Below are 19,151 nucleotides of genomic sequence, written 5' to 3'. Positions count from 1 at the left end.
TAAGAGAAAATAAACCATTTAACCTAATCAGTATTTTCTAAAGTTATAGTTTAAATATATGATAAATGTCCTTCGTTACCAGATTTATCAAGTTGATGTGTGGAAGGTATAAGGAAGTAGAAAATAGACTATCTCTAATTTACTAACTGGTTGTATTTCTAAGATTTTATTTGTTGATTTATATTTGCAACTTGGAATGTTTTTTCTAAAAAATGTAAATGGTTAGGGTTTGAGCAACCCACAGAATTCTGTTTAACATGTAATTGTTTTAATTCTATCTTGGGATCTAATAACTTTGAAATATCGTTAAAATTAATTCAGGACTTTATATTTAATGTGGATGAGTGAACATATGCATTTAATTTTCCTGGCTGCAACCTTACTGAAATATCAATAAAGGCATAAAGAAGGCATGGAACCACAAGATGCAGAAAAAGAAAGACCTCAGCCAACAATACATAATCAACAAATTTGGAATTTAAGAGGCAGATAAATAAATTATAATTGGACTAACAGACAAAAAAGGTGCTGGGGGGAGAAACGGTGCCTAGAGTAAGAACAAACCAAGAATTAAACTGGCTTAGGCTATAGTTTTAGGCATTAGAGGCATCACATATTTCTGAATGAATGTTTATAGTGTTGAAAAAGGAGGTTTTTAGAAAATCTTTAAAAGTAGCTGTTAGATGATTTGATCCCTTCTCCAACACTGTATGGCCAGACACCTGCTCTTTTTCCCACCCTGGCAGTTCAGAAACGCTGAAGCAGAGGGTCTGGACTCAGGGATGCTACATACTGCTCAGATCAGGGCTGCTGCATTGAAAACTCTCCGTGGGGGCAGAGGGAGATAGGAAGGGAATTAGTAAAGTCTGTATATTTGGTAAATTTAGTAAAGTCTGTAAATCCCTGGGACCCCTTGTCCTACTCAGAAAAATATACCCAAACTATTAGAATGGAGGATTTCTCTTTTGGAAACTTCTCTGCCCAGGAAAAGACCAGTATATTCTGGCAGTAATGACTTGGTCTCTGTCTAAATACCCTTCAGTAATACTCATTAATTCCTAAACTCCACTCATGAATTCTGTTTCCAGCTGCTATTTTAGTACCTCATTCTTGAACATTCAAGAATTAATGTTTTTTAATGTTTAAAGAAACACTCAAAGAAAGCATTTAAAATAAAAAATACATACAATACAAAGAAACGTGAAGGACACAGACAATGCAAGGAAAAGAAAACTTTGAAAAGCCGTATCTTTATTATTGTCCTCGTGATGAAGGAAATGCCTGAAACAAGTGCAGGCTTGTATAAAAAGGAACATTTAGAGAACAAAAAGCATTCTTTAAAAATAAGAAATCAGAAGATATTCTATGAAGGATTAGATGATGAACTTAAGGAAATATTCTAAAAGTTGAACAAAATTAAAGAAAAAATAAAAGCTAAAAACAGTGGCATTAGTGACACAACTCTCTGAGTATACTAGAAGCCACCAAATTGTACACTTTAAAAGGTTGAGGTTTGTGGAATATGAATTTATTTCAATAAAGATGCTATTTTAAAAACAGATAATTAGAAGATTAGTCCAGGCATTCTAACATCTTGAAAAATAGTGGTTCCAGGCAGTATAAACAGAAAGGAAGTAATTAAACACATAAAAATAGAAGTTTTTCTAGAACTAGATATGGTCATGAACGCATATGCTAAAAAAACCACCAACTGCCCATCACGATGAATGAAGACAGACCCACACCAAGACACAACATTATGTAGTTTAAAAATCCTCAGGATGAAGAAATCATTCAGTCTTCCAGAGGAAAAAAAAATGTTGATTGAAAATAAGCCATCAAGAATCTGAGAAGCATTGAACTTCTCAAGAGTAACTCCAGAAGCTAGAATGTGATAGAAAAAATGTATTTAAAATTCTAAAGAGAACTACTTTTTCAGAGACTGGATGGGTCCCCACCCAATATTTGGTTCAGATTTCCAGACAGCTGATGCCATCCACATACCAAGAGGGAATAGAAAGGTTTATTATTCATATAAAGAGGCTCTCTGGAGTAGAGGGCATTCCAAGAAGGGTTTAAAATGGTGTGACAGAGCAGGGAAAGGAGATTGGGCTGGGGTTTTTATTTGGTTAGAGGAGCGTGGAAGCAGTTTTCCTGTGCATGGTTTTATCTTGCTGCCATTGTCAAAAGATGGAGTACCAGGACTTTCTTATCAGCTTGCCCAGATGAGGGGCTTATCTGTCAAACATTAAAAAATGGAATCAGTCTTTTTAATATATTAGTCTAGACTTTGGTACCCAGCCAAACAATTACTCAAGTGTGAAGATAGCATAAAGAAATTTTTAGGCCTTTTATGCACCTTTTCTGAGGAAACGAAGGAGATACTTCACCAAAACCAGAGATCATGGAGTCAAGAATCAAAGGTTCTAAAACAGGAAATAGGTGAAAGAATTTCTTAGGACGATGGTAAAGGGGAATCCCAAGAAGACATCTGTGCAGGTTGTCTAGAAAACAACCAGTCCAAATTCGAGCAAGTGATTGTGATCTCCAATTGCAATACTTCTTTTTAAAGAAAGATGGGAAAAAAGAAGGAAGGAAGGAAGGAAGGAGAGAGGAGGAAAAGGGAGGGAAGAAGAAAGTAAAGAAAGAAAGACAAATCGATAGAGCCCTGGCCAGTGTACTTACTTGGTTGGCATCGCATCGTGTAAACCAGAAAGTCAAGTTGTGGGTTTGATTCCCAGTCATGGCACATGCCTGGGTTGTGGATTTGGTTCCTGATCGGGGCACATATGAGGGGCAACTGATAGATGTTTCTCTCCCTCTTTCTCCCTACCTTCCCCTCTGTCTACAATCAGTAAGCACGTTCTCGGATGAGGATTAAAAAAAAAAAGGAACTGATAGATAACCTGTTGTTTTTTTAAGTATTGAGAGGAAATTTATACTTTTGCAGAAAGTTGAGGTAAAATAGTGATAGGCACTTAGAAAACTAATTTAAAAATTAGCTAATCAACTCCAAGAAAAAACAAAAACTTGTAGCAAAAAGGTGATGAATATAGCTCATAGTACATGGCTTAGCTGTAAATATATTTGAACAGTCATAATAATCGAATTGTTGAATACATTTAATTTATAAATATAAAGGTTTTTTATAATCTTTAAACCATTTAATAGAGTTAAAACTAGTTGTCTCTAGAGAGCAGGGAATTATGATGGAGGGATATGAGACGAGATTGTAGTTTTTGTTACAAGCATTGTAGACCTACATGACTTTTTAAAACTGTGTAGTGTGATTTAATATAAATGTAATTTTAAATGCATTTACATTTCTAATTTGTGACACCATGAACAACCTCCAACTGATAGATTCATGAACATTTGTTTATTTTCTTTACCTAGCAGCCCAGATGGTGAGTACAGGGCTTTCCTGATTTGAGTTGACTTCTGGGATTTGGTGGAAGGGATAGCTCTCTTGTGAGTGATATTCATGGAATTTTGAGAGATGGAAGGCAAGAGAGATGTAACAACATGTGAGTGGAAAAGATGAAGGCAGAGAGAGAAGAGTAAAAAGTAGCAAGGACAGGGACAGGATACTCTAGGATACTTGGAGTAAGGGAAACAAAAGATATTTAGAAGAATAACCTGCTTCTGACATCTGAATAGGTGAAGAAGGATGGTAGATTGAGTCAGTCAATGTAAGTATGGCAGAAATGGCAGGAGGACGTGGCCAGGTAGGAAACAATGGTCACCTTTAAGGGGAGGGTTGGAGTGAGAAATAAAAGCTGTGAGTTCAAAGGAAGGACAGAGTTAGTTCTCTCAGGTAGGTGGTGGGTGAGCAGAAATAAGCATAAGTCAGGTCCAGGGCAGGGAGGGGATAATAGGGTTTTTTTTTTCTTTTTTCTTTTCCACATTTTTTTTTAATTATTGTTCAAGTATAGTTGTCTCCATTTCCCACCCCCTGCCACCTGTTCCCGTTTCATCCCTTAATCCTCAACCCACCAGTTTCTGTTAGTGTTGATCTCTACTTTGTCATGTTGGAAGTGTTTAATAAATGCTTACTGACTATAGCAGATTTTCCCTTTTCTTACTAAACTTTCTTGTCCTTAACTTTTAGTGCTAAGTTCTATTGCAATAATTTATTGGAAAATTCTTTATTCTAGTCCACTCTCGCAAAGATAACTGTAAGACTCTGAGCTTGGGGGGATTCTGTGTTAAAATATTTTACCCATTTTCTTTTTTTTTTTTTGGTATTGAAACTGTGTTTATTTATATTTTTTAAATTTTTTATTTTATTTTATTTTTTATTCAGTTACAATTGTCTGCATTTTCTCCCCCCAGCCAGTCCCACTTCCCTCCCCCACCTCTACCCTCCCCCTTGATTTTGTCCTTGTGTAAGTGAAATAAGCCAGGTGGTGAGGGACAAATGCCATATGATCTCACCTTTAACTGGAACATAATCAACAAAAGAAAAAAGCAAACAAAATATGACCAGAGGCATTGAAATTAAGAACAATGTAACAATAGCCAGAGGGGATAGTGGGAGAGCGGTCTATAGGAGCTACTATAAAGGCCCATTTTCTTAGTGAGATTTTTTTTTCTTCTTACTGAGTTTTCAGAGTTCTTTAATTCTGGATTCAATTACATTTGCAAATGTTTTCTCTTAACCTGTGGCTTGTTTTTCATCTTAACAGTCTCTTTTGAAGAGAATTCTTTAAATTTGAGGAAGTCCAATTTATCATTGCTATTGTTTTATGACTCATTTCAGTGTTATAGCAAAGAAATCTAGCTAACCCACTATCATGAAAATGTTCTTTTTTTCAGGAAGTTTTGTATTTTTAGGATTTATATTTAGGTCTAGGATTCATTTTTTTTATATGATTGAAGGTATGAGTGCAAGCTTTTTGTTTTGTTTTGCTTTTGCATGTGGATATCCAGTCATTCCAGCATAATTTTTTGAAAAAAAAGAATATCCTTTCTCTGCTGAATTGCCTTTGCATCTTGGTCCAAATCAGTTGCTAATATATGTGTGAGTCTATTTCTGGGCTCTCTATTCAGTTCCTTCAATCTATTTATGTTGAGGTTCTTTTTTTTTAATGGAATTACTAGAATTACCCTTTCTTCTCTCCAGCTAGTTAATGGGTTAGTTAGATAGAAAACTTGGACTTTTAAGTCAAGAGTCATAACTGAACCAAAATAGGGAAAGATTAAGTTATAAAACTTTGAAAAACAATGGAAAATAATTATAATGCATTTTCTCTAAATCAAAAACAATTATTTTCTAAGATGAAATGTGAATGGTTTATCAATAGTAAATAGTAGATTGGAAGTAATTTTACATTCTTAACATACAACTGCATGTACATTTCTAAAAATTTGAATTCAAATTAGAACTTTGAGTCTGTTACTATGGAAACATTTTACCTTTTTTGTTTGTTTATTCTACAGGACTAAGTTCACAGCATGATATTTCTAGTTGTCTTCTGAGCTATTCAATCACAGACTCGTACACGGAATGCAAGAGTTTTGAAGAGAATTTAAGTAGCTTCCCATCACCTGAACTTTTCAGAGGATCAGATTATTTAGGTGAGAAAATAATTTCAACCTTAAGTTTTTTCAGTATAGAAATTGTTCTTTTGTCCACAAACCCTCCAATGAATAATGATCTTTTTGAGAAGGTGTACTTGTCTTCCTCACCAAAACCTCCTTTCACACTTTGGCTGTGGAGTTGGTGACGTGACTTGATTTGGCAATGGGATATTAATGAATAAAACACATGCAAACCTTTGAAATATGCTTAAATGGTTGGGCTTGTCCTCTTACACACTTTTGCCATCATGAGAAGAATTTATCCAACTTAGCTTCTACCTCTTTGTGGGACCGCAGAAGGACAGGCACAAAGCAGAATAGCCCACGCGACCTGCAGAGTGCAGAGGTGCTGCCCAGTTGATCAGCAAACCTATAATCTGAAGCAGAGCTGCCTGAACCAACCAGTAGACATGGGAATAATAAATAAATGCCTTCATTTTATGCCGCTGAGATTTTGGGGTTATTTATTATACAGGAAAAGGCAACTTCTTTGGATACTGTATTGAACAAAAGAGGGGAAATTTAAATGAAACTACATTCTATATTGTAGGACCTGCTTACTGAGTGCTTATCTCTATCCTAACCCAACAGGTTGTTTCTCTGCTCAGTTTCCAGAATACTAGCACCCATACATGAACCTGTCAGACAGGAGAATGTAAGATACTTTCCTGAGAAATCTGAGCGACCCTAAAGAGAATATCTAATGATAGTGACCCCAGTAGTCCTTTGACGACACTGACAAGAATACCCTACAGTGAAGCCAACTATGTGACAAGCCACAAGATATTCTACTTAGCCTTTTAGGGCCCCCTCTTAAATATGAGCAGAGGGCCAAGGATCATCAGACTTCTGAGGAAAGCCTCTAACATAAAACGGAGAGATAAAAACGAAAGGAAACATGGGAGTGACATCAGAAAGGTGTTGGAATAGGAAGCCCTGGACCCTCCTTCCCTCATGGGCACACCAATTCAATAGCAATGCATGGACTAATAACATTTGTGAGAAATCTAGAAACTAGTTGAGAGGCTTCTGAACTCCAGAAACGCGTGAAACCAGCCACATCAGGAGGAGAATTCAAGACACCCTCTGACCATAAACCGTACCTCTAGCATGGTGCCATATAATTGGCAGGAAATCCTCAGCTCCCAGCTTTTCCCTGGAGAGGGAAGGAAAGGACTGAACCATGTATTAAACACTTTAAATTTTCTGGGAACTACGCAAAGAGTTGGATACTGTCTTGCCTGTTCTAGAGTTCTGTTGGGACCTGACATACCCAGATGGGTGCAGAGAACAAAGATAGCTGTTTGTTCTAACGTGCAAGTATTCACTGGATCCAGCTTCTCTCTGGGAAAGGAAAGAGTCGGGGGGCTTCCCAAAGAAATGGCTTCTGTCTCACCTGTCTGAGAGCACTGATGGAACCTGGTATACTCTAGACACCTGGTGGCTACTAAGAATACACATGGTAGTTTTGACTAGGAAGAAGGTTTGAGAGGATCCCAGAATTTCTGAATGGGCTGATTGGTGAGAGACTTTTGTTCGAAGTTAGTCATGAAGACTGTGAGAGGTGGCTGTTTTTATGATGTACAGATATCAACACAAAGAATCAAAGAAAAAGAAAGAAACATGGTCCAAAGAAAGGAATAAGATAAAGCTCCAGAAACTGATCATGATTAACTGGAGATATATAAATTACCTGACAGGGAATTTAGAATAATCATCATAAAGATGTTCAATGAGCTCAGGAGATCAATGCATGAATGAAGGGAAAATTTCAAGAAATGTATAGAAAACTTTTAAAAGAACCACATATAAATCTTAGAGCTAAGGAATATAACAAATGAACTGAGAAACCCAATAAAGGGATTCAACAACAGACTAGATCAAGCAGAAGAAAGAATAGGTGAACTCAAAGAGAAAAGAAAGCTTAAGAGACACATGGGACATAAACAGATCAAAATATTCCAGAGGGAGAAGAGAGATTATGAGAATATGAGAGAGAGAAGCTTATCATAGAAACTGGCTAAAACAACCCAAATCTGGGAAAGGAAATGTACTTCCAGCCCTAGGAAGTACCAAGAACCTCAAATAAGATGACCCAAAGAAATCTCCACTGAGACACACAATTAAATTGTCGAAAGTCAAAGAATTTTGCAAGCAGCGATAGAAAAGTGACTTGATCTGTGTAAGGGAACCTCTGTTAGACTTTCACTGTGTTTCTCAGCAGCAACCTTGCAGGCCAGAAGGTGATGACATGACATAGTCAAAGTGCAGAAAGAAAAAACTGTTAACCAAGAACATTATAAATAGCAAAACTATCCTTTTAAAAAAATGAAGGGGTAAGGACCTGCCCAGACAGACAAGTGCTAAAGGGGTTAATCATTTCTTGACATGCTTGGTGGGAATACTAAAGGGAGTTCTTCAAGTTTAAACAAAAGATGCTAAACAGCAACCTAAAAGCATATGAAAGCATAAAACTTGCTGGTAAATATGTAAACAAATACCGAATACTTAATTCCATATCAGTGGCATAAAAATCACTTAATTCTAGTATAAAAGTTCAAAGACAGTATTTAAAATTACTATAAAAACATGTTAAAGGATACACAGTACAAAAAGATGTGAATTGTAACATCAATAACAGTGTGTGAGGGGTGAAGTAAAAATATAAAGTTTTTGTATATGATTAAAGTTTTTATTAAAGCTTAAAACGAACTGTTAAAACTATGTTTTGTGTCTTACGCCCTGTGGTAACCTCAAAGGAAATACCTATAGCAGTTACACAAAAGAAAAATAGAGCTCTGGCCTGTGTGGTTCAGTTGGTTGGAGCGTCGTCCTGTAACCGAAAAGTTGTGAGTCCAATCCCGAGTCAGGGCACCTATGGGAGGCAACCAGCTGATGCTTCTTTCTCACAATGATGTTTCTCTCTCTTAAAGCAATGAAAAAAAAAAGTGTTCTTGAGTGGGGATAAAAAATAAAATAAGATTTAAGAAAAGTAGGAAGATATCAAAGCATGTCAATTTAAAAATCAATAAAACAAAGGGTGATGGGAAGAGAGGAAAAGAGAGGTAAGGGGCAAAAGGACTATAAAAACAGACAGAAAACAATGAACAAATTGGTAGTAAGTCCTTTCCTATCAGTAATTGCTTCAAATGTAAGTGGATTAAGTTCCCAATCAAAAGAGAGTGGGTGAGTGGATTTTCAAAGACCGACTCACTTTGGTTTTGAGGACACACATGCTGAAAGTGAAGGGATGGAAAGAGACGTTACATGCAAGTGGTGACGAAAGAGAGCAAGAATGGCTATACGCATATACTTATTAAGTCAAGAAGTGTCACAAAAGACAAAAAAGGACACTATATAATGAGGAAAGGGTCATTTCGCCAAGAACTGATAACAATTGTAAGTAAATATGCATCCAACATCAGAGTGTCTAATGTATAAAGAAAACACTGGCATAACTGAAGGCAGAAACAGCAATACAAGAATAGATGAATTCAGTGCCCCCACTGTCAATGATGGATAGATCATCTAGGTAGAAAATCAACATTTCTTGATTTCAAAATATATTGAAAATTTTATTTTAGAGTAGTTATAACAGTATGGTACTGGCATAAAGACAGATGTAGACCAGCAGAACAGGATAGAAAACCCACAAACAAGTCCGTGTGTATGTAATATGTCACCATATCTTTAACAAGGATGCCAGGAATACACAAGGAGGGAAGAATTGTCTCTTCAACAAATGATGTTGGGAACACTGGATATCCACATGCAAAAAATGAAATTGGACCCTAACCTTACACTGCTAAAAAGTCAACTCAAAGTGAATTAAAAACTTAAACATAAGACCAGAATCTAGAAGACTCCTAGAGGGAAACATAGGGGACAACTTCATGTTTTGTTGGATTCTAGTGTGGAATTGATTGGTCTTGCCAATGATTTGTTGGATATGACACCATAAGCACAGGTAATAAAAGCAAAAGTATGTGACAACTGGAACTACATATAACTGAAAAGCTTTCGCACATGCAAAGAAACAGTGAGCAAAGTATACAGGCAACATACAGAATGGGAGAAAAGACTTACAAGCCTCAAATGATAAGGATTACTCTTCAAAATATATTAAGAAACTGCTACAACTCAGGGGGGAAAACACAACATGATTTAAAAATGGGCAAAGGACTTGAATAGATATTTTCCCAAAGATGACACAAATAGACAACAGGTACATAAAAAATATGTTCAACATTACTAATCAGAGAAATGCAAACCAAAAGCACAGTGAGATATTACCTCACACCTGTTAGAATGGTTATTATTTTAAAAAGATGTGTTGGCAAGGATGTGAAGAAATTGGAACCCATAATCACTTTTGATGGGAATGTAAAATGTTGTAACTATTATGGAAAACAGTATGGAAGTTCCTAAAACAATTGAAAATAGAACTACCATATGATCCAGCAATCCCACTTTGGGGTATTTATTCACAATAACTGCAGTCAGGATCTCAAAGACATGATTTGCATTCCCATGTTCATTGGAGCATTATTCACAATAGCCAAGTGTGGAATCAACATAAATGTCTATGGATGGATAAGTGGATAAAGAAAATATGGTATATACATTCAATGGAATATTAGCCTCAAGAAAGTAGGAAGTCCTGTCATATGTGACAACATGGGTAGACCTCAAGGACATGTTAAGTGAAATAAGCCAGTCACAGAAAGACAAATACTGTATGATTCCACTTATATGAGATGTCTAAGATAGTCAAATTCATAAAAGTATTGGGTAGAATGTTGGCTGCAAGGGTATAGGGAGAGGGGGGTTTGGGGAGTTGCTATTCAACAGCTATGAAGTTTCAGTTATGTGAGATGGATTGGTTCTGGAGATCTGCCGTACAACTTTGTGACTATAGCTGGTGCTCTACAAAATTACAAACTTGAAAGTTTAAGATGGTATACCTCATGTTAAGTGTTCCTACTAAAATAAGATAAAAGTTTTAAAAAAATAAGAAAAAGAACCTAGTAGAAATAGAAACACAAGGATAAGAAAATAACTTGAAAGTTTCTTTGAGTTAAGAAAAATATATATTGTAGCCACTAAATGGGAATAACATGCTATAAGAAAAGGGACTATTCAGAGACCAAATGAAATGCAATAGCAGAGTGGAAAACTGTAGAAGTATTAGAAGATAAGGCTGAGGAAAGTTTTCAGAACAATGAAAGAATAAAGATTGCAATTGGGAGAAGGTAAGGTAGAGAAGCAGTGTATGAAATCCAATATCAAATAGTAGGAGTCCTAGAAAAAAGTGAAATAAACAGAGAAGAAAATTATGAAAAAAGTAATTCAAGAACATTTTCTAGAGATGAAGAATATGATTTCTGGGTTAAAGGGGCCACAATATGTCTAGCACAATAGATGAAAAACTTCAGGATAGAGCATTAGGAAACTTCAAAACACCAGAGAATGGAGTAAATAGAATGAAGTTATATCGTTTGGTAGAGTTTTGGATTAAATAGATGAAAATACAGAGAAAACTAAACAAACAAAAGAGACTTTTTATTGACCCTAGGAAAAGCAAAAGGTGGTTATGGTATACCACAACAGTAAGTAGCATTTTTATAGCAAGTTACCATCATAATGTCTACATTGAATATTGATCTAATTAAATATGTGATATAATAATGAGGACAATGGGAAGGGCAGGAAAGGTGGGAACAAAGGGATGTAAGAGAATAGCCTCATTTTTCCATTTGTGGGAAGTCACAAATATTACTTAAAACTGACATCAAGTACTAGCAGTACGTTATTCAGTGAAATGACGGAGTAATGAGACACAGGTATAACATACATAAACTATGAGAGGCAGCTCCATGTGTCTGTCTGTCCCTTTGGTCAATAATCTTCATGGGGAAAAAGTCTGAAAGAAATTGGGTTAGAGCATGGGGATAAGCCAAAGACTGTTCACTATGCTGATGCCATCAAGGCTTGTCTTTTTTTCTCTTTCTCACCCAAAACTTTAATTACCGTAGTAGGGTATGGGCTGGGAACCTATGGTGAAGAGGGGAAAGGTAACCTGCCGCTTGCTGCTGTTCAAAGTTTTATGCCTTTTTCCCTGCTTTCTTAGACTGGGAGTGCCCCCAGTTAGAAGAATACATACAGTGCAAGAATTCCACTCTTCTGGATACCAGTAAAGCAGTAGCAATAGAGAAGGTGCCACAGTTTTCAAACGTCTCTTCAATTTTAGGTGAGTTTTCATCTTTTTTCTCATATCACAGGAAAAGCCCTCATCACATGATTAAGGGTGGTGTCTCTTGGTTTTCACCCCTGTCAAGGTGTTAGTTTCTCTTTGTAGTTAATACATATCTGGTAAAAGATAGTTTGAAATTCTGAAAATCCTGTATCTCCTCAAACTTTCGTTCACTGATATTATCAGACATCAGAGGAAATTGACAGCAACTACTGCTTGTCTGGGGTGATTTTCCACTTCATTCTCTCCTGCTATGTTAGTTCATTACATTTTACTGTAAAATAACTCTCTCTTTTCTGCCATTTACTTACTAAATTATTCTCATCAGTATGGGCTTATGGATATTTATTTTATTTTATGGGTTAAAGTCCAATATATTATTTATTTAATTATTTAATTCTACTGTACATATAAAGAAGTTTTAGAATTGTTACGCCAGACCCCTGTGAGAAACACATTTACTAAATAGAGTAAAGCATTTACATTTGGTTCTTTTTGTCTTCAGCATTATAGTGTCCAATCAAAATACCATTTTCCAAAGTTGTGTAGGTTAGTTCTTTCCTTTTCCTTCCCTGATTTCAGTGCAGTTGTTATTCACTTGTAATATAGTTAGATTCATTTCTTAGTGTCGGATTCAGTTTTTGGTTCCCCCATTCTGTTTTATTTTGTTATGTACTCATAAACAAAAAGAGGGGGCTATGTGAAAGTATGTGAAACATTACTGTGATTCTAAGAGTCATAGCTATACAAAAAAAATACTTTCAGAAAAGTATCACTTCCCCCTTCTTCCTGTCTGGATGGAAGTATTTCCAACAGTGTTTGAAGGCTTTATCTTCTGTGTTATATTTAGTTTGACAACGCCTTTGCTGGTACAAAGTGCCCAAAGACACAGTCTGCCTTTTTAGCAAGTGTTTCAGTTAGGTTCTTTGTCCACTGCAAATGACAAAACCAAAACCAAAACCAAAAACAAAATCCCCTCAAAATCAAAAAACCCTATCTCAAACTGCATTAGGTTAAAAAGGGAATTTATTACCACACGTACCTGAAAAAATCCAGCACTAAGTCAGATGCTGACACAACATGATGCAGGGTTTCAAATGACATCCATAGCACCCAATTCCTTTCTGTCTTTCAACTCAGGATCCTTCTGTATCATTTATACTCTAAGCCAGGCTCCTTTAGATAACAACCCTTTTTAGCTCCAGACTTACATACTTATATCCTCACATCCAATGAAGTAAGTGCTTTTCTTTCCCAGTAATTTGAGCTGAAGTCCTGGCCCTTACTCACTGGCTTAAATCAGTTCATATACCTATCCTTGAACAGTCCCTTTGGCCAGGGAGACGTGCAGGGCTCTTACTGCACTGAGTAACAAGCTATAACTGGACCATCAGAAGAAAAAAGCAGGAAACTGTTGTCAGCAAAAGCAAAGAGCAGATGCTGGATGCTATGTATCCACTGTAGTCCTTTATGTTTGGGGAACCTCCCTTTCAGGGAAATGGTTTGCAATGATTGGAAAGCACTGTTCACTTTACTTTCACCTAACTTGGGGTTTTTATACTCTAATTTAATGTAAGCAGAGTTCTGCAGTTGCTGGGGGTTATAATTCAGAAGACCACACCCATGGCTCTTCATATTCCTGTAATATCCTTGTGTATCTAGGCAGTAAAATGTTGATTCATAGGTGTTCTCTTGACTAATGAGTCTACCAACATGCATGTCTATGTAGTTGGTCCTGAATTAAGAACCATGAGACCCAAGTTTAAGCTTCAGGTATATAGCTATTGGTTTTACAACTTGACCAGTTGTTTATTTTCTTACATATAAAATGGAGATAGAAAAATGGTATGTTTTCCTCACAGGGTTGTTGTAAGAATCAAGTGAGATAATAGTCGTAAAAGGACCTCAAAAGTTGTAAAGAACTATCCAAATACAAGGTGACAGATTCCCGCATTTTACAACAATTTTGTTTTATTTTGGTATTTTGAAAATACTTTTATTAATTTAAGTGGCAGACATGAGAGCAATATAAAACAAAAACTGAAAAATAAATGGCACTATCACCATGAATTTTGGAGGAAATACTTATTTTTACTGAGAGTAATTTGAGCCTCTGGTCTGTGTTTGAAATATATTTCTAATAGATTGGTTTTTTTCCTTTCCTAGCTACCTCTTCAGAAGACTATCAGAAATGCCATAGAAAAATGTAAGAACTAGAACTAACATTTTAAAACTTACCGTGCTTTTCAAAACTTTATGTTTCTGGGGTGGGGTGGAGGGATGGGGAGAAAAGGCATACATCTGTAATTGAATAACAATAAAAAAAAAGAAAAAAAGAAAAAAAAACTTTATGTTCTATTAGTTATATAGAACATATGATTGTAAATACCCAAATTTAGGTATTCATTTATTAAGTATTTTTTGAGGACTCACTGTGTGCCAGTACTGTTGTAATTGCTAGAAATATATAGTAGTGAATGAAATTGATTAAAAACAAAATCTCTGCCTTCCTTGTGTCCACATTCTAGTTGGAAGATAAGGACACTAAAGACAAGCAAGTAAATTTGTATTGTGCTGGATGGTAATGAATTTTATAGAGAAAAATAAAGCAAGATAAGTGTTAAGGAGCCTTGGGAAGGAGGTTTGCTATTTTAACAGTGTGGTCAGAGAAGTCAGCAAGAGAAGATAGCATTTGAGCAGAGACCTAAAGAAGGAGACAGACTCACCGGGTGACTCTCTGAAGAAAAGAGCATTCGGGGTAGAAGGAATAGCTGGAGCCAGGCTCTGAGGCAAGGAGGCCTAGGCCCCTGGAGTGGAATGAGCAAGGAGAAGTAGGAGATGAACTGAGAGAAGAAGCAGGAGGCCAGGTAATAGAAAACATTGTAGGTGAGTATAAATGCATTGAAAAGCCTTTGAAGGGTTTAGAAGGATGACATGATATGACTCATGTTTTAACAACAGCAACAACAACCCCCCCCCCCCACCATGGTTGCTATGTTGAGACTAGACTATGAGGAAGCAAGGAATTGGGAATATTATAGTTAGGACAATTTTTCCATAATCTGCACAAGAGATGTTGAACTCTGGACCATGTGGTAAGAGTAGAGGTGGTGAAAGTTGAGATTTTGGATATAATTTGAAAGCAGAACCAACAGGGTAGACTATTGATGGATTGAATGGTGGCGTATGAAAGTAGTCAAGGCTGACTCCACAGCTTTGTCTTGAGCAACTGGGAGGATGGAGTTGCTGTTTATTAAGATGGGCAAGACTGAGGAGAAACATATTACTGGGGGAAGATCAAGAGTTTGGTTTGGGGCACGTAGACTGAAGGGTAAGGTGTATGGGAGACACATTTCAAGGAAGTGGTCTCAGTCTGGACTATGAATGGCCTTAAGGGCTGGGATCTTTATTTTATCCTGAATGTGATGGGAACCCCTGAAATATTTTCAGTAGTTCTGTAAAATATAATGAAATTTGTTAACACCTTAATCTTAAAAGGTTGAAGGAACTTATAAAAAATTCATACAAGTTTAAAAACAAAGTCAGTAAATACCATATAGAAATTGGAAAGAGGGCTTTTGGAAGATGGCGGCAACATAGGTGGGAGCGGAGTCCACTTCCCCTCAACGCCAGGGAAATACCTAGCTGATCTGAGGAGCAGAGCGAACAGCCAACAGTATTCCAGCATATACGAAGATCAGAGACCAAAGATAGAGGACGTTGAAAGATCTGACGGTAAGAAGAGTGCTCAAGGACAATAAGGTCCCCGGGACCTGGGACCGCGCGGTACAAGGGCAGCAGAAGCGCCAGCCCTGGCGCAGGGGCTGCTGCAGGATTCTTGGGAGAGGGCCAGGCTGCGCTGTGAGCAGCCAGGTGCTTGATTGGACCAGGGGGGCTTGAAAAGGAGGAATTTCTCAAAAAGAAAAAGAAAATAGAGACACTCAGGGGCTAGTTAGAGAACTCGCGGTAGTAGACAAGGCCCCTGGCGCCCCTCCCCCCTCCGCCCCTGGACTGTGAGCGCGGGATAAGTAGCACCGGAGTCAAGGCGCTCACCTGAGGTCCGGTCGCGCGCGCACGCAGATTAGCGAACGGGGCCCATACATGAAACCCCGGAGGGGCGCCCACACCTGAAACCTCCGAGATCATTTGGAGCAGAGACTAGCTGCTCCACCCACAGGCCCAAAACCTCGGAACCAAGTGCCGCGTGATTCAGTCCCTGGGCGGCCCCGCCCGCCCCAGAGACTCAAGCCCAGGGCGGCTGGATCGGGCCCCCAAGCACAGAGCCTCTGGCTCGGCGGGCTGCGCGCTCACCCAGCGCAGGGCCGGCTGGATGCACGTTTTCCAAGCACAAAGCTGCTGGCGAGTGTCCTAACCCCAAGGCGGCTGAATCCGCCACCTGCACGCCAGCGTCCCAAGCCCAGGCGGCTCTATCGGCTGGCTGCGCCCTCAGAGCACAAAGCCGCTTGAGACCATCACAAACCCAAAGCAGCTGGATTACCCTGCTGCTAGTGCGCGCTTCCCAAGTCAAAGCGGCTGGAGCCGCCACCTGCGTGTCCCAAGAACAAAGCTTCGGGATTGGCTGATCAACGGCCTGATTGCCTGCCAGGGACCACACCTACAACGCCTACCTAACATGTGCCCACCCGGCAGGGCCTACTAGCTCTCTAGGACAAAGGCAGAACACCCAGTAGAGGTGAGCTGCAGTGAGAGGAGAGTCTGCAGGCTGAACAACAGCGAAGAGTGTGACCCAGGAAGGGAGAAAAGTGAAACCAATCCTTCCAACCACCCCCTCCCGTTGCACAGACAGGACACCAGCAGAACTAACCTGACCGGTTTAAAGCCAGCAGAAGATTTTTTTTTTTTTTTCTTTTTTCCTTTCCCCCTGAATTCCTTCTTCCTCTCTCTTTTTTTTTTTTTCTCATTCCTTCTTCCTTCCATCCTTTACCATTTTTATGTCTTCTTCCTGCCTTCTTTTATCTATTTGTATGTTTTAATTTTTCTTAAAATTCCTTCTTATCTTGCCTCCGATCTTTCTTTATTCCTTCTTCCCTCCTTCCTTCCTTTCCTCCTTTCCTATTTCCTTGTTCCCTCCTTCCCATCTTTGTTTTATTTTATTTATTTTTTCTTTTTTTCTTTTCTTTCTCCCCGCCTTTCTCTTTTTCCCACAGGTGAGACAACAAAACCGGGAGTGCTGAAAAGACTAGAGTTAGACCGTGTTAAACACATAAATGTCAGCTCAAGACCAGTGAGCACAGGAGAGTAAGGAGACAGCACCACCGAATCCCATTGGCATTCTACCATAGAAGTTCATATCATAAACCCAGGGAGTCAGAACAAAGCAATTTAAGAAGCAGAGGCCAACAAGAAGAGCCTCACAAACAATGGGAAGACAAAGAAACAATTCCCAAATGAAAGGAAAGGAGGAAGTCTCAGAAAGAATACTAACCGAAAAAGAGGCAAGTCAACTATCAGATACTGAGTTCAAAGCAATGGTCATCAGGAAGCTCACTGAGCTCTCTGGGCTCAAAGAGAACTACCAGAAACTACAAGGAAACTACAATGAACTCACTGCAAACTATATCAACATGAAAAAGGAAATAGAAACTATCAACAAGAGCCAAGAGGAAATGAAGAATACAATTTCTGAATTGAAGAACACAGTAGAAGGAATTAAAAGCAGACTTGATGAAGCAGAGGATCGGATCAGCGAGCTGGAGGACAAAGTAGAAAAAAACACCCAGAAAGAGCAAGAAAAGGAAAAGAGGCTCAGAAAGAATGAAGAGGCAATAAGGGAAATGCAGGACAACATGAAACGTAACAATATCCGTATAATAGGAATACCAGAAGGAGAAGAAGAGGAGCAAGGGATAGAAAACCTGTTTGAAAAAGTAATGATGGAAAATTTCCCTAATCTGAGGAGAGAAAATGTCACCCAAATCCAGGAATCACAGAGAATCCCAAGCAAGAGGAACCCAAAGAGACCCACTGCAAGACACATCATAATTAAAATGGCAAATTTCCAAGACAAAGAGAGGATCTTAAAGGCAGCAAGGGAGAAAAAGGAAGTAACATACAAGGGAGCCCCAATAAGGTTAGCAACTGACTTCTCAATGGAAACACTCCAAGCCAGAAGAGAATGGCAAAAAATATTCCAAGTAATGAGAACCAGAGGCCTGCAACCAAGACTACTTTACCCAGCAAGGCTCTCAATCAAGATAGAAGACCAAATAAAGAGTTTCCCAGACAAAAGAAGTCTAAAAGAATACAGCTCCATCAAACCAGCTCTGCAAGAGATGCTAAAGGGACTGCTTTAAGGAAAGGAAGGAAAAGAGAAAGTCAGAGGAACACAGGTAGGAAATAATGGCAATGAATAACTACCTATCGATAATAACCTTAAACGTAAATGGATTAAATGCTCCAATCAAAAGACATAGAACAGCTGAATGGATAAGAAAACATGACCCACACATATGCTGCCTACAAGAGACCCATCTCAGGACAAAAGACTTACACAGACTGAAAGTGAAGGGCTGGAAACAAATTTTCCAAGTAAACGGACAGGAAAAAAAAGCAGGGGTAGCAATACTCATATCAGACAAAATAGACTTCCAAAGAAGGGCCATAAAGAGAGACCCAGAAGGTCACTTCATAATACTCAAAGGAAGAATCCACCAAGAAGACATAAACATTGTAAATATATATGCACCCAACATAGGAGCACCCAAATACATAAAGAAAATCTTGGAGGATTTCAAGAAAGATATTGACAGCAACACAATTATAGTAGGGGATTTTAACACCCCACTATCAAAAATGGACCGGTCTTCCAAACAAAAGATCAACAAAGATATTGTGTCACTTAACAATACCCTAGAGGAAATGGACTTAACTGATATATACAGAGCTTTTCATCCCAAAGAAGCAAAATACACATTCTTTTCAAGTGTCCATGGAACTTTTTCAAAGATAGACCACATGATAGGACACAAAGCAAGCCTCAACAAATTCAAGAAAATTGAAATCATATCAAGCATTTTCTCTGACCACAAGGGTCTGAAACTAGAAACCAACGCCAAGGGTAAAAATCCAAAACACTCAAAATCATGGAGACTGAATAGCATGCTATTAAACAATGAATGGGTCAAGAACGAGATTAGGGAAGAAATCAAAAACTTCCTGGAAACAAATGAAAACGAACTCACAACAACCCAAAACCTATGGGACACAGCAAAGGCAGTCCTGAGAGGGAAATTCATAGCAATACAGGCCTACCTTAAGAAGTTAGAAACAGTTCAAACAAACAACCTAACCCTAT

General features: G+C 38.1%; 1 protein-coding gene across 1 annotated transcript in view; it reads left to right on the top strand.

The window, feature by feature from the left end:
• The window catches only part of MEIKIN (meiotic kinetochore factor), a 71,426-nt gene that overhangs the window by 7,237 nt on the left and 45,038 nt on the right, over positions 1 to 19,151 (top strand). The window contains exons 5-7 of the mRNA XM_053913157.1: positions 5,443 to 5,580; positions 11,714 to 11,833; positions 14,003 to 14,042. Of these exons, the coding sequence (XP_053769132.1) occupies positions 5,443 to 5,580; positions 11,714 to 11,833; positions 14,003 to 14,042 (298 nt within the window). The remainder of the gene's footprint in view (positions 1 to 5,442; positions 5,581 to 11,713; positions 11,834 to 14,002; positions 14,043 to 19,151) is intronic.

The sequence above is a fragment of the Desmodus rotundus genome, chromosome 10, assembly GCF_022682495.2.
Source record: "Desmodus rotundus isolate HL8 chromosome 10, HLdesRot8A.1, whole genome shotgun sequence".
Lineage (NCBI taxonomy): Eukaryota > Metazoa > Chordata > Mammalia > Chiroptera > Phyllostomidae > Desmodus > Desmodus rotundus.
This window is presented reverse-complemented; position numbering and strand designations above follow the sequence as displayed.